This window comes from Centruroides vittatus, unplaced genomic scaffold (genome assembly GCF_030686945.1).
Source record: "Centruroides vittatus isolate TY-2023 unplaced genomic scaffold, ASM3068694v2 scaffold_1152, whole genome shotgun sequence".
Lineage (NCBI taxonomy): Eukaryota > Metazoa > Arthropoda > Arachnida > Scorpiones > Buthidae > Centruroides > Centruroides vittatus.
The window spans coordinates 2,960,512-2,974,501 of NW_027122670.1; the positions used below are offsets into that span (position 1 = coordinate 2,960,512).

Below are 13,990 nucleotides of genomic sequence, written 5' to 3' on the forward strand. Positions count from 1 at the left end.
TGTTTAGCTATCAAAAAAAAGTAGAACTGAAATCAAAAGAGCTTTTTATATTATTATTATTATTATATAGTGTTTAAATTAGATTCCAATTCTTATAAAATATACCTACTTTATTTTATTTAGAAATTTTTATTTATACATATAATTTTATTAGAATATAATAAATAATACTTTTATATAGTTCTCGTATAAAAAAGTTATGACATGATAGAAAAAATAATTAGAATTTTCTTCTTTGATGTTGCTGAAAATGTAAATATACAATAGAAAAATTCTATTTAATGGAATGTAAATCTTAAAATATTCAATGTTTTGCTTGAAATTTTCTTCCATCTTCATACGCGCATAAGATTGAATATATATCAAGTAATACATTTGTTATATTACACGTGTAAGATATAAATATTGCTTTTTTGTTTTTAGTTGTAGTTTTTATAAAAGTTTTCAGTGAAATTGTTCAATCACTTTAAAATACATTATTCAGTTTGTTGTTACTCTGTTAACTACGTGTTATATTACGTATACATAGATTATTAATCTAAGAGACACTCGTATATATGTGAAACTTATCCCACAAATCTTATTTATTGTTGGTTATTATAAGAACTAAGAACATTTATGATAAATTTTATCTAAATTTTAGAAAAACGATTCGAAAGCGAAATCTCATATATCACTTGCTCTGCAGATTTAAAAATACTTCGGCAAGATTTTTATTCATAAAAAGGAAAGTTGTAATTTATCAATTGTATCAACAATTTGATTAGCTATATAAATAAATATTTGTTTATTTATAGCAATAGACAAATTGTCAAGCATCCACTTCAACTGTAAATAACCACAAATAAGAACAAATTTTGTTTTAATATTGAAAAGTCAGATGAGATTAGATAATAAAATATCTTTCACAATTTTTAATAGAATTCAAGCTCTAGGAAACATCTAAGTGATAAAAATAAATAAATATTATATAGTTTGACTAGTTTGACAAGCAGATATCAAAACAAAAGAGGTCAGAGGATTAAGAAAATATTTAATGGTGAAGCATTTATGTAAACGATTTCTACTCTGTTTCTTAGTAAATGGAGATAATAAAGTCTACTTTTGTTTACGTGTTGTTAAATAGATGTGAGATGTGAATAGCAATACACTTTACGTAACAGCTTTCTCCTTGATAAAAATTTAGTTTATGTAATGCTTTAAATATGCAAAGCATTTAAGTAACACTTAATGTAATCTTCTATATCTAATTTATTTTTCTGAAAGTGCAGATAAAATATACTAATTTGAACTATCTTACGTCAGTATTAAAGATGATAAAAATTAAGAAAATAGAATTGAAAACTTTCAACAGAAGTAAACAGGGAAGTTTAGAGCTCCGTGTACAAAGAACTAATAGACCAAATTCAACCAAATTTTGTGCACATACTTTTCGGACCATAGGATTTTGATTTCCCAAATAAAAAGTTTACTTTTAAATATTCCCAATGGGGAAATTTGGCGTTTATATCCCTGTAAGTTACGTGCTAGATAGGTTTTCGAAGGAATTCAGGCAATACGATGAAGTTGAGACACAAATTGAAATGAGTTTATTGCAATTCAGTGTGGCGATTACAGATTCCGTAAGTTGTAACTGTCTTTAGGCTACAATGTCACATATGGTAATTTTACACATGAAATTAACACACATGGAAATACTCATGTGATCAATAAATTAGAATAAAGGTTCTACTATACGTGTCCTCCTCGTCTCCCTGTTTAAAGCATGCATTCGATGAACAATGCACTCGATGGCAAAGTGTAACTGACTTGGATGCAATTGTTTCACGTGTAGCGAAATTCTGTCTTTTAAAACAGCTAAGTTAGGTGCAACAACCTGATAAACAAGGCTCTTCAAGTAACCCATAACCAAAAATCACAAACAGTAGCCTCGTGATCGTTGTGGCAATATCGTTAGAAACAATCAGATAATCATTCTTTTATTCGTGAAGTGCTGAGGCCAAATCTTTGCACGTTGATGTCCATATTAGGAGATGCTCCATCTTGCGTAAATATTGTGGTGTCTAAACAATTTCGTCGCTGAATTGCAGGGATGACAAAGTTTTGAAGCATGTCTCCTTACTTAATGACGTTGACAGAACACATCACTGGCCCAATTTCAATATTCCCTTTAAAAAATGGCGAATGATGCTGTAAACTCGTACTATACTGTAATTTGTGGATTTTCTCCATATCAAACACGGTAGCTATGAGTGTTCACCATGCAATCGAGTAAAAACGGGCTTCATCGGTCCATAGAATTTACCAGGGTCATTGATCATCTATTATCAGCTGAGCTATTAATGACTTGGCAAATAATTTCCGGCGAGCTTAATCGCTAGAGTAATTCGTGACTACAGGACATCTTATAGAGATTTAACTGAAATATTCATCATAAAATTTTCCGTACCGTAGGACAGGACATATCAAATTATCGTGATATCGCACACGCACTACAGCTGTCTTGAGAATTCTGCATTGCTGCTTCACCAAGGCGGTTGAAACTTTATCCGTTTTCTCCAGTTCCACCAGTTTTCTCTCTTCCCGGTTTACCTTAAATATTTTCCACATAAACCGATTACATAGATACAATAGTAAGATTTATTAATTACCAGCAGTTCAATATAAATATGAATACGAAAGTATAAATTTATTTAAAAGATAATAATTCTTCACTAAATTCATTTAAACGATTTTAAAAGATTTTTAAGAGATTGAGAGCTGCATCTCACTATAATGCATTTAAACACACACATCTGAATTATTATTTACAAATATGATTGATTATTAAATTACTTGATTATATTTTCGAGATTGGATAGTGGAGTGAAGTTACAGCCAATATACAAATCACTACAATGTCTTTACGTACACACACCTAAAATATCCATGTTCAACTGATACTACTAATTAAATTCTACATTTGGTTATGTTTATCGAGCTTCGTGGTGAAAAGGATAGTGGGCCACCCACTAAAACATCATAAAAATGCATTACGATTGGATTTAGTATGTGCTCTAAGTTCAACCCTCTATTTTATTTCGAAGTGGATGAAATTTCAATTGCATGATTTGAGGACATAAAACAAGGCAAGTTAAACATTAAAAATTTTTTAATAAAAAGTGTTTAATAATTAATAATTAAAAAATGGAAAGTACTGAATATCTGAATATAGCTTGTTTTATAAACAATTTATATTTCTTTTCTTGTTAATTTAATTAATCTTGTTACTTCATTTCTTATTAGTTAATATTGTTTAATAGTTGTTCATAAAACACAGATTAATTAATGACAAATTTTTCAAAAAACAAATCTCCTCCACTAATTAATGCCGACTCTTATGAAGGAAGACAGAAAAATTTTAACAAATTAAATATAAGATGCATCCGAACAAAATCAAACACTGATGACAATAATTCTTTTCTTTGTTCCTTCATAAGTTTTCATTATTTTAATTTAGTTATTTAAACTAAAATTTTTTAAATAAACATTCCTAATAATAATTTTCACCGAAAGTTATATACGAAACTTTATATAAAATATGTTTACTTAATGTCAAATTTACTTAATTAATAAGAAAACTTATATTTAATGTTGTAATTATTTAATCTTTCCTGAGATTTATGATAAGATCTTTTAATTTATTATATTTTTTATAAAATTATGTTGAACTATATCTAATGATCAAGACGTATTCAGGAGAAGAAGGAACAAAGATCACATATGACCTTCCTTAAGCAAACATTAAATAAATAAATATACTATAAGAAAAATAATTACGGCATGTTTCTGAAATATTTTTTATTTCTAGAATGCTTTTACACTTATCTACAAAGAAAAAATTAGTTACAAACCTATCCGAAACGTATCATAACAAAGATGGCATCAATCCCTTTTAAATACGTTACTGGTAAGAATAAATCTAAATTTTTAAAAAATTTATTATATAAGTATAAAATATATAATAACGAAGATAATATTAACACTTTCTGCAATTTATAAGCTTAAAAAATCTATTTAAAAATTCTTGAATTTTAAATGAATGCAAGCTTTTCTAGGTCGCATATACCATTCATCTATAGGTTATTATTATTTAAAGAATATTTATGTCAAGAAAATGTAGAAGAAATCTCATTATAAACCCTTTAATTTAATTGTTTAGATACGATAATTGAACTAAAAATCAATTTCTGAAGAAGGTTTTATAAAACAAACAAACTGACACTTGATCCTAAGTACTGCTGCACATTAGAAGCCACCTTATTACAGTAAATTGTAAATTTATAAATATATTAAATCATAAATTACATTTTAAAGAGATGACGTTGATTATATTATAAAAAGTGTTATATTAAATATAAGTTACTGTATTTTGATTTTAAAAGCTAATGATAAGCTACTACAGTTAATAACCATACCATTGATTAGAGAAAAGTTAAGAGTAAAAATACATAAACTTTAAAATTACTTAGTTATTTAAATATATATATATACTGTATAATTTACATATTAAAACAGGAAAACAATTAAATTACTGAAGATTGTGCATTACAATAATGACCAAAATTGGTTATAATTGACAAGTTCCTAACAAATATTGTAGATAATTATTTAAACTAAAATTCTGATTATAAAATGATGGAAACTGTCAATAGATTGACACTATTTAATTGATAAATATATTGTATTCAATACAAAGAGCAAATATTTATCTTACAAGATCAACTGGTTATATTATCCAGTTGAGAAATAGTCGATTATCAGGAAGCGATATTGAGGAGTTTTAAAAGTAAAAATCAATTTTCTCTTCCTAATTTTTACAAAAAAAAATATATCGAAAATCTCATCATACACTGTATAAATATATAAAATATGTGTGTAAAGGTAACCATCTTTTCTATCGATTATATATTTATATATACTAAAATCCAATAAATACTTTTATATTAGATAATGCATTATTTCAATTTATAAAACTATAGATAGAATTGTATAATTTAATCATTTTTTTTCTAAAGTTTAATATATGTATTTTCTATCAAAATATTTATCACACAAGAAAAAAAAGGAGGAAGAGAGAATCAATGACCTTTAAAGTTATTGGAAAACTTATTATAGTAAACAAGTTCGTGTTCAGTGTTCGTAAGAATTGTTTCCCCTGTGACCATTGAAATCGATCGATTTAATACTTTCTACTCTACTACAAGGAGCTTTGATACGTTATTATATATACTTATAATTAGATTTGATTATATTGTATAATACAGCGCTATGATTAAGATTCAATAGGGCGATGTGCTGCAGTCATTATGATATTTTCTCGAAAAAAATCAGATTTGTATCGAATGAAAGAAAAGAAAACCACGTTCCAATGTCATTGCCAACTGTTTTCCCAGGTGATATGTGTCTTCTCGTTTAGACATAGGATACGCGTTCGTTCCTCTTGGGAGCACAGACTAATTTTGTCATCAGGTTGTCAGCTTTCCTCGACCCCGGAGATGTATTCGAGTCCCTAGTCGATAAGCAATAGTATTTTTAGTCATACGGCAGAATAGTTTTCTTGTTTAGTCATTCGATAACATTATGTAAAGGCTGGATAGAATTACATTTCGAATTTTTCAATTGATAGAAAAATCTTAATTACTTTCACTGTAAAAACGACAAGACAACAGAAAAATTCAAATTGATTTTGTTTTACACTTTTCAAAAGATTCTCTGATTGCAAAATTTCTTGTTTTTAGAAAATTGCTCTTCAGTTTTACAATTTTTGTTTTGTAAATCTGCAGAATTCCTGGGACAATTTTTTGTACGCGGACAAAATATTATTGATTTCTACGAAAGTATGATTGTAAAGATATTGCAACGTCTGAAATTATTTCTTTAAGACCATTTGGCAAATGACCAGTTTTTCTGAATATTACTCAAGTAGAGCATTTTCCTAGAATTCTTGTATGCGAGCTTGAAAATTCCTGTAACACGTCACCAAACTTTACAATTCTACATTACATTTTACAACACTTTTCTTACGTTGTTAACTTTAAAACATTACAATATAATCTATTTATATTTTTATAAAACCAGAAACTGATCTGGGGTCGATTGTCCTCGTGTGATTTTTCCTATTGCTAACACGAGTTTCGTTGTTTCTGTTTAATATATTTTTGTCATTATTTTTTCAATTTTGTTTTATTATACGTTTCTATTGTTTATTTTAAGTAATTATTAAAGAAATAAAACATATACTGTTTATTTTATTGCACGAGTAAAAAAAGATCTCCTCTCCCAAATCTTCCTGCATGAAAAATGCTTTTATTAACATGAAATTTATCACTCTTTTATCAGCTAAATTTTATATTTGAAAATTTATAAATTAATTATTTTTATAAATTTAATAAAGTTCATTTATGAATCAATGTAGAAAAAACAAAGGAACAAATCAATATTTCTGTCTTGTGGTATCAGATTGCGACTCCATTAAGTGTATTACATACACACAAATAGGGAACATAACATATTTTTGATACGAAAAGTTTTAAGTTTCTGTACAAGGCTAACAGCAATCAAAAACAATCAATTTTACAGTAACGGACAGATACAAGCTCATTATGGATGTTTGTACCTGTAACTATTATCCATGACATAAACTTCCGATTCTAAAATTAGAAATAGATTTATTTAAAACAAAAGAAGATAAAAAAGATATCGATGACACGAAATAAAATGTAGGATAGGATCATTGTGTACTGTACAGTACATCTTTGAACATTGGAATAAGAAGAGAGATGGAGCTGCAATCGCTATTGGATATCCTCACGGTATAGTTTATCACTTCCTCTCATACTATTTCAAGCTGAGACGTGGCTTGGTGTGCACTACACCTATGGCAGGTGTTCCTCTTTTATTTCACTTTTAATCAACAATCATGGGGGAATTCCATTTAAATAACGATACAGGTGAATAATTATTTTTATAAATGATTTATTATATGTATTTAATATACTTTATTATTTTAAATATATATATTTTACATAAAGTAAAATAAAAACATTTATTTTATAATATTTTTTATGAATTATTAGCATTTTTTTGTCTTGGTATTTGCAATTTTTTTTTTAAATTTCTTTTCTTATTTTTAAGTTTTAAATCATCGATTTCTTTATTTTAAACATTTTATTAATTAAAAGTTATTTATTAACTTAATTTTTCAAATCCCTTAATTAATTAAGTAAAAATTAAACGATTTTAACGTTATTTTAATTATATATAAACTTATATAATTAATCTTATTCTTCTCTTCTTGCTATGAAATAGCATTATAATTAGCTAATGGGATATTTATGTAATTTTATTTCTATGCCAATAAACATAATAAATTAATTAATGCATTAAATATTTGAAATAAAAAAAAGAATGCTAAATTTTATCGAAATAGTTACTTAATATTCAATTATTTTAAATCAAAGGAAAGAGTTTGTCAATACAGGAAGATTTTTCTGCCTTTAAACACTTCGAAACACTTCCTCTATATTTCTTAATTATACTTCCTATTTACGTTTCCATAGACAAATATAGCCACAAAAGATATTACATTCATATTAAGCATAAACAAAATTTTTAAAAATTTTATTAATAATTTATTAGATATTCAAATTTTACCTTTTGTCTACTATATTTTTTTTTACTGTAAACTATTATGTAAATATATTATATAGGTCTATCACGTGTTATGAATAAAGTAGAAAGGTTAATTAGTTTATTTGAACGTGAGCGATATGTTAGAGAGCAGAGTAAATATGACTTTTTTTAATATATTTTTATGTTGATTTTTACCATAAACACTTCATTGATTAGACCTTGACTTTTTAAAATAATTATGTCAATAAACTATTATAACTTTTCAAAACATTAAAGGACTTGGTAAGTTATAAAAGATATTTTAGTAAGTGAAATCAGGTGTTCTCTCTGTGATTTTTCAGCTGTTATATAAAGAAGTGTAAACACAAACTCCTCCATACCGAAACTATGACATAAAAAATGACTTTTTTTTAACCAACTTTTAAAAAATCTATTGTTTATATAAAAAAAGTAGCTAAAAGTACAAAAGTACCGCTGTGTCTAGCAAGAACACCGCACTAACTTGGTCTTCTTACTGCATTGAAGGCAGTGACAGATAACACACGGTGCTTTGACACTTAATATGTAAACCAGCTGTTGCTAATGGTAGATCTTTTAGAATTCTGATAAAGTAATAATTATATTTATATAAAATGAACTGTCTTCATTACAAAATGTATCACAAATTTTTACAATTATATAAGCTTGCATGTAAACAACATTTAACTGTGGATTTTCATTTATAAAATTATGCCATTATTACATATATAAATTTTCTATACTTGGAATCTCAAATACAAATAAACGTCTGGATTGATAGTGTGCTATAATTAATTTTAAAGGAAGCATTTAACTGATTTGGAATTTAATTCAAAATATTAATTACTGTAAAATGATTTTATAAACATTTATTGTACTTCCTGTAAACACTTGCAATGTATTCAATAATCGTTGCATGTAATTATTTATTCAGATAAATGATAACTTTGAATTGTTATTCACTAGATAAATTTATATAGAAAGCAAAAACGACATCTCAATGATTATACGTCCTAATGACTTAGTAAACCTTTGTTATTTATTTAAAATTAAAATTATTGACTGACTCGCAGGCAACACAATAGATTACCTACGAATGAAATTACATTACAATTTAAAAGTTTTACGTAAAAGTATTAAAAAGACCGCTATATAATTCAACATAAAACATCAAATTTTCTATAATTCTACACAAAAGGAAAATAATGGCAGCTTATAATTGAAAATCAATTATTTAATATTAATTATTTTACTTAGTAACGTTAATTTTTACTAATTTTATCTGATTAGTTTTATTTAATCAATATTCTAGAACTTAATTTTATTTTAATTAAATAAAGTCTATACTTTTGACCTTATAATTATACATTAAACATTATGCAAATTCATTACTTAGAGAATTTGTATTATTTGTTAATAGTTCACAGAACAATCTACAGGTATTAATTTTTATACAGATTTTTAAAATAACTTTTTAAATATTTTATTATAGAAAGGAGCATCGAAATACTTAGTTTTAGCCAATTTAAAGTTTTTGACACGTATAAATTATTAAGAATTTAATAATGGAAAGGTGGTGAAGCGTTCATAGTTTGTTCCTTTCATCAATCATAAATTTATTAAAAAAATAAAAAAAAAAGATTAATCGTAAACTATTTTAAATTTTATTCTCTTTTATTCAAGCTTAAAAGGTTCGAGATGATAATCACAATTTATAAGTTAAATCATAATATGTTTACTTTTTTTTAACTTCTAATATATATATAACTCTGTATACTGTATTTTTTTTCAATATTACTGAATATATAGTTTATATATAATTCAGAAATAGCAGTATTTAAATGGAAAATTAAGTACAAAAGCCAATTTTTGTACACTAATTAGTAGAATGAATGTGGATTTAAAAGTACACATCAGTCAGCCCAATTCAAACTACTTCCATTTAAAAACTTATACTAAAAATGTACAGCTTTAAAATAATAATTTGTTGAATCTAATTCAAGTTTATGCTTAGGACGAACTATAAAAAATTAGAGTAAATGCACCCAGACTTAGAATTCATAACAAAGACACACTCTATTGTAAACAATAAATTATAATGTAAACAATACTTCTTTATTTAGATATGAAGTGTTTTCGGCATATTTCGGTCCACGTTTATTTTAAACCAAACTCCTTAATGCACGTTAAAACTATACAATTTCAATGAGAGAATTATATTTAAAATAAAATATTTTAAGAGATAAATTCGTGTCTTTTATATAGACATAAATGGCTCGGTTTGGAATTGATTTCAAATATTTATTTCTTAATAATTGATTAAATTTGGAGCAGATTTGAAATATTTGTGTGATTTAAATTTTTTCAATAAGAAAATAGCATTAATCTTATTCAATAATTATCAATTTATTTCTCTTAAAAATAAAATATCTCAATAATCCATTCGACATGCTTGCGATAATACTTTGGAGATTTAGCTTAATGAGAATTGTTGGGCTCATGTAAAATTTGTTAGAAATGTAGTAGATAATTACATTTAATATTCATCCTCATTCTAATATTTTACATTTCATTTCAGTCATATTCATACTATGTTATTATTATTTGAATAAATACAGATAATATTATGATGTAAAAGTGTACATTTCTTTATATTTTTTCATTTAAATCGTTTGATAAAAAATTATAACGAATTGTATGTTTATAAATAATATAAATAAAAATATATTTTGCATTTAAAACATTTCTTTAATATTTAACACGAAATGCAAAGAATCTAAAGTATTTCGTTAAAGAGATATGTAGTCATGATAAATTATATAAAAAATAATTAACTTATTAATTATCAACGAAATTCTGTTTACAAAAGTAAATATATTAACAGATTAAATTATTAAAAATATAGAAATTTGCTTAATTTTACATCAAGTAGGTAAAAACTTGAGAAACTCTTTTTGTAAAATTCACTTACATTATTAATTTATTGTAAAATTTACGAAAATCGAACGTTCTGTATCGTTGATATATTATTAAAAGTCGTGTTTGCAGTCGTATATAAACTTTTGAAATTTGAGAATTATTTTAATATCGTTCTAAGACGAGAGATTTTTATAAGTAAAGAGTTATGATTGATTACAAATAACGACTTATTCGAAATCTCTCAACTTAACTTTTAAGTTTTGTCAAAGTATTAAAGATGTTACTCTTGTGAATTTTTTTATCTCCATTCGTTTTCCTACGTTATTAAAAAAGTATAGTAACTAAATATAACTTTCTCAACTTTTTTTACGGGGTCATTACGTTAGAGTGACGTTAAAATTGTCATTTAATGAAAATTTATATGAATTTTGTACAAATTTTACTTTAAATATTTTATAAACTATTATAAAAGCATTTCATTTTTTTATAACACTGGATATTAAATTAGTTAAATACAATTATATTAAGATAATATATAATTAATTAATTTTTATTTCATTTGAAATTATGAAATATAATTTATCATCGATAATCCATTTATTTCTAACGATCATTTTTCTTTAATTATTATTCTATAAATAAAAGTTAAAAATACTTTTTAAGTAATTAATAATGTTTTTTTGTTTTTCCTCTGCAAAAATATTGGATTTATTGTTTAAGATCTGGATAAAGCCAATATGTTTTTCCTGGAAGGATACCTGAGATACAGTACAATAATTGGTCTGTATCATAAACAATTGATGATTTTAATAGAAAATAAATATCTACTTATGTAGTTATATATCTAATTAGTAGAATATTATTTATAAACATTAATCTACTTATGTAATTATATATCTATATAATGTTTACTTATATAATTATTTATTAATTATTATAATAAAGCGTAAAAACGGTTTCATTAATAATAAAAATTTCCGGTAAAATAGATAATTATAACATAAAATTTGATCATAGAAAGGTTTAGATATAAATTTATAAATTCAGATTTTATTAATTAAAATTAGTTAATAACTTTATACTTTTTACTCATTTAATTGTATTCAGATATGTAGTTTAAATATATTGTACTGTACATTAATGATACAGCATAACAAAAGAACTTGTATGTGACTCAGATAGAAGACATAACAGAAGACGTATTGTTTATATCTCGAGTATCCTTTCAGGAGAAACGTATTGGTTCTATCCAGAGTTAGATAAAGCCAATATTTTTTGTAGAAGAGAAAAGTTTATTTTTTATTATTTTATTTACTCTTCTACATAAAATTACTTATTTAAATTTTATTTATAAATAATTAAAGAAAATAATGGCTAGTAATAAGTGGGTTATTGAAGATAAACTATAAATTTGATAACTTCTTTCATAAAATAAAAAAGTAATATTTTATTAATTAATTTAAATGATAATTTAATATTTGAATAAAATTTAAATAATCAATATTAAATGTAGTGTCTGTTCGTTACTTTAACAGATACCTGATTTACTGAATTACATCTGAGAGTGATGTTTCTATTGATTTCTCCAATTCTCCACTAGTCATTTGAAATGAGATATCCCTGAATTTATATATACATTTGTATATCTTTATATTAATAATATATATTCATTACTTTTTATATAAAGATTGTTATAAAACAACCGTAGAAAGTAATGTACATATATTTTTATTTTGGCAATTTTTTAACAGTCTAAACAGTTCTCTACAGCCTAAAAGTTTTAAATTTACAAGATAAAATAAACTAAATTCAAAGATTTCTAGGTTCTAACTCTTAACTATATCTTGTCAAATTGCTTTTCTTTAAACAGAAAGTTATTATTATATCATCTATTTAATGCAAAAATAAAATGATTTCATTAAAAATCGAATCATAAACTTCATCTGTAACATCTTACACCTGCTTAATGTTTACTATGTATAACATGTGTTGAAGCAGATACGTGGAAAATATCAATATTACAAGCGTTACAATTTAATCAGCGTATTTATTACTACTCTATGACAAATACATTAATTAATGCAGAAAGTACGTTAGTGTACGCATACAACAATAAACGGTTAGTTTGGTAATTAATACGACAAGCTTTTACAAATACAGTAGAATCTACCAACGTGGGCGGGAGTGATATGGATAAGTGTGTGTGAGAATTTATAAATAAGACTGTATATATAAAACATGTTTATTTTGACTTTGACGCTTATTTTTGACAATTATCATTACAGTTAATTATCAAAGTTGTTTGTTTTGTTCTACTCAATTCGCTGACGAGTTGCTACATGCTCACACCAATGCATCAACATGTCAGAGTGGTTGATGCATTGTGCTCTTCTACAAACTTTAAGGCAACTTTAATTTTAAAAATTTTAAAATGTACACACTGCAGTATGTATGGAATGGTAAGATTCCGAGTAGTGTACAATATTTTATAAAATTTTTGATTGCCTTTGATTGCTCCGGATAAGGGAGAGTTCGGATGTGGAAGAGTCTATTGTAATTTAAAAGCTGATAGAGTTTTGCAATAAATTAAAATTACTTATCAAAATTTGAGCCAACTTTGAATCTAGAATAATAGAAATGTTCTAAAATCTTGTAAAATATATAAGAAATCACCCGATTAAGTTATCTGGTAAAGTTCTATGCGTTCAGCATTATAATGGATCTTCTTTTATAAGATATTATACATCTTATTGAAATATATGATAAATCAAATTTATATAAAGCTTTACACAGAGATTTCTACAGCATTACATGTATAGATAAAGAATTTTTCTGAAATCTAATGGAACTTAATTACAATTGGATAAAAGTAATATTGGTCACGTATTAAATCAGAATTGATCTAAAACTGAACTAATCGGATTTAAATGTTGATTTTAAACAGTCGACAAATTTAAATTAATATATACATTTGTTTTCATTATTTTCTTTATATGTATGATATATAATTGATAAATGGTAAAGAGTCACGCTATTATCACATTTTAGCATTATTTTTCTTCAAATAAGGCCCACCCCTAAAGGAGACGTCCATATTTATATAGATACGCGTAAATATTTTATTTACGAGCATGTACAGTACGTTATAGTTAGTGTATACATAACTTATAACAAAGAGAATCGTGTTCATGCATAATGCAACAATCATTAGTATGCTGTCGACACAGAAAATACGTAAATAATGCTCTACAACTTATTTATTAATTGAGAATTCTGAAAATTTTTTAAATGTTTACCTTAATTGGCATCTAGTAATTAAGTGGGGGTTGTTTATTCTTAAAGTTAAGGATAATAGCGAATGTTTTACAGAGTTTTATTA

At 25.1% G+C, this 13,990-nt stretch overlaps 1 protein-coding gene across 1 annotated transcript in view; it reads left to right on the forward strand.

Annotated features, from left to right (window-relative positions):
* Positions 1-6,886: 6,886 nt before the first annotated feature.
* The window catches only part of LOC136986620 (tyrosine-protein kinase transmembrane receptor Ror-like), a 37,748-nt gene continuing 30,644 nt past the window's right edge, over positions 6,887-13,990 (forward strand). The window contains exon 1 of the mRNA XM_067284201.1: positions 6,887-6,992. Coding sequence (XP_067140302.1) covers positions 6,962-6,992 — 31 coding nt within the window. The 5' untranslated portion in view covers positions 6,887-6,961. The remainder of the gene's footprint in view (positions 6,993-13,990) is intronic.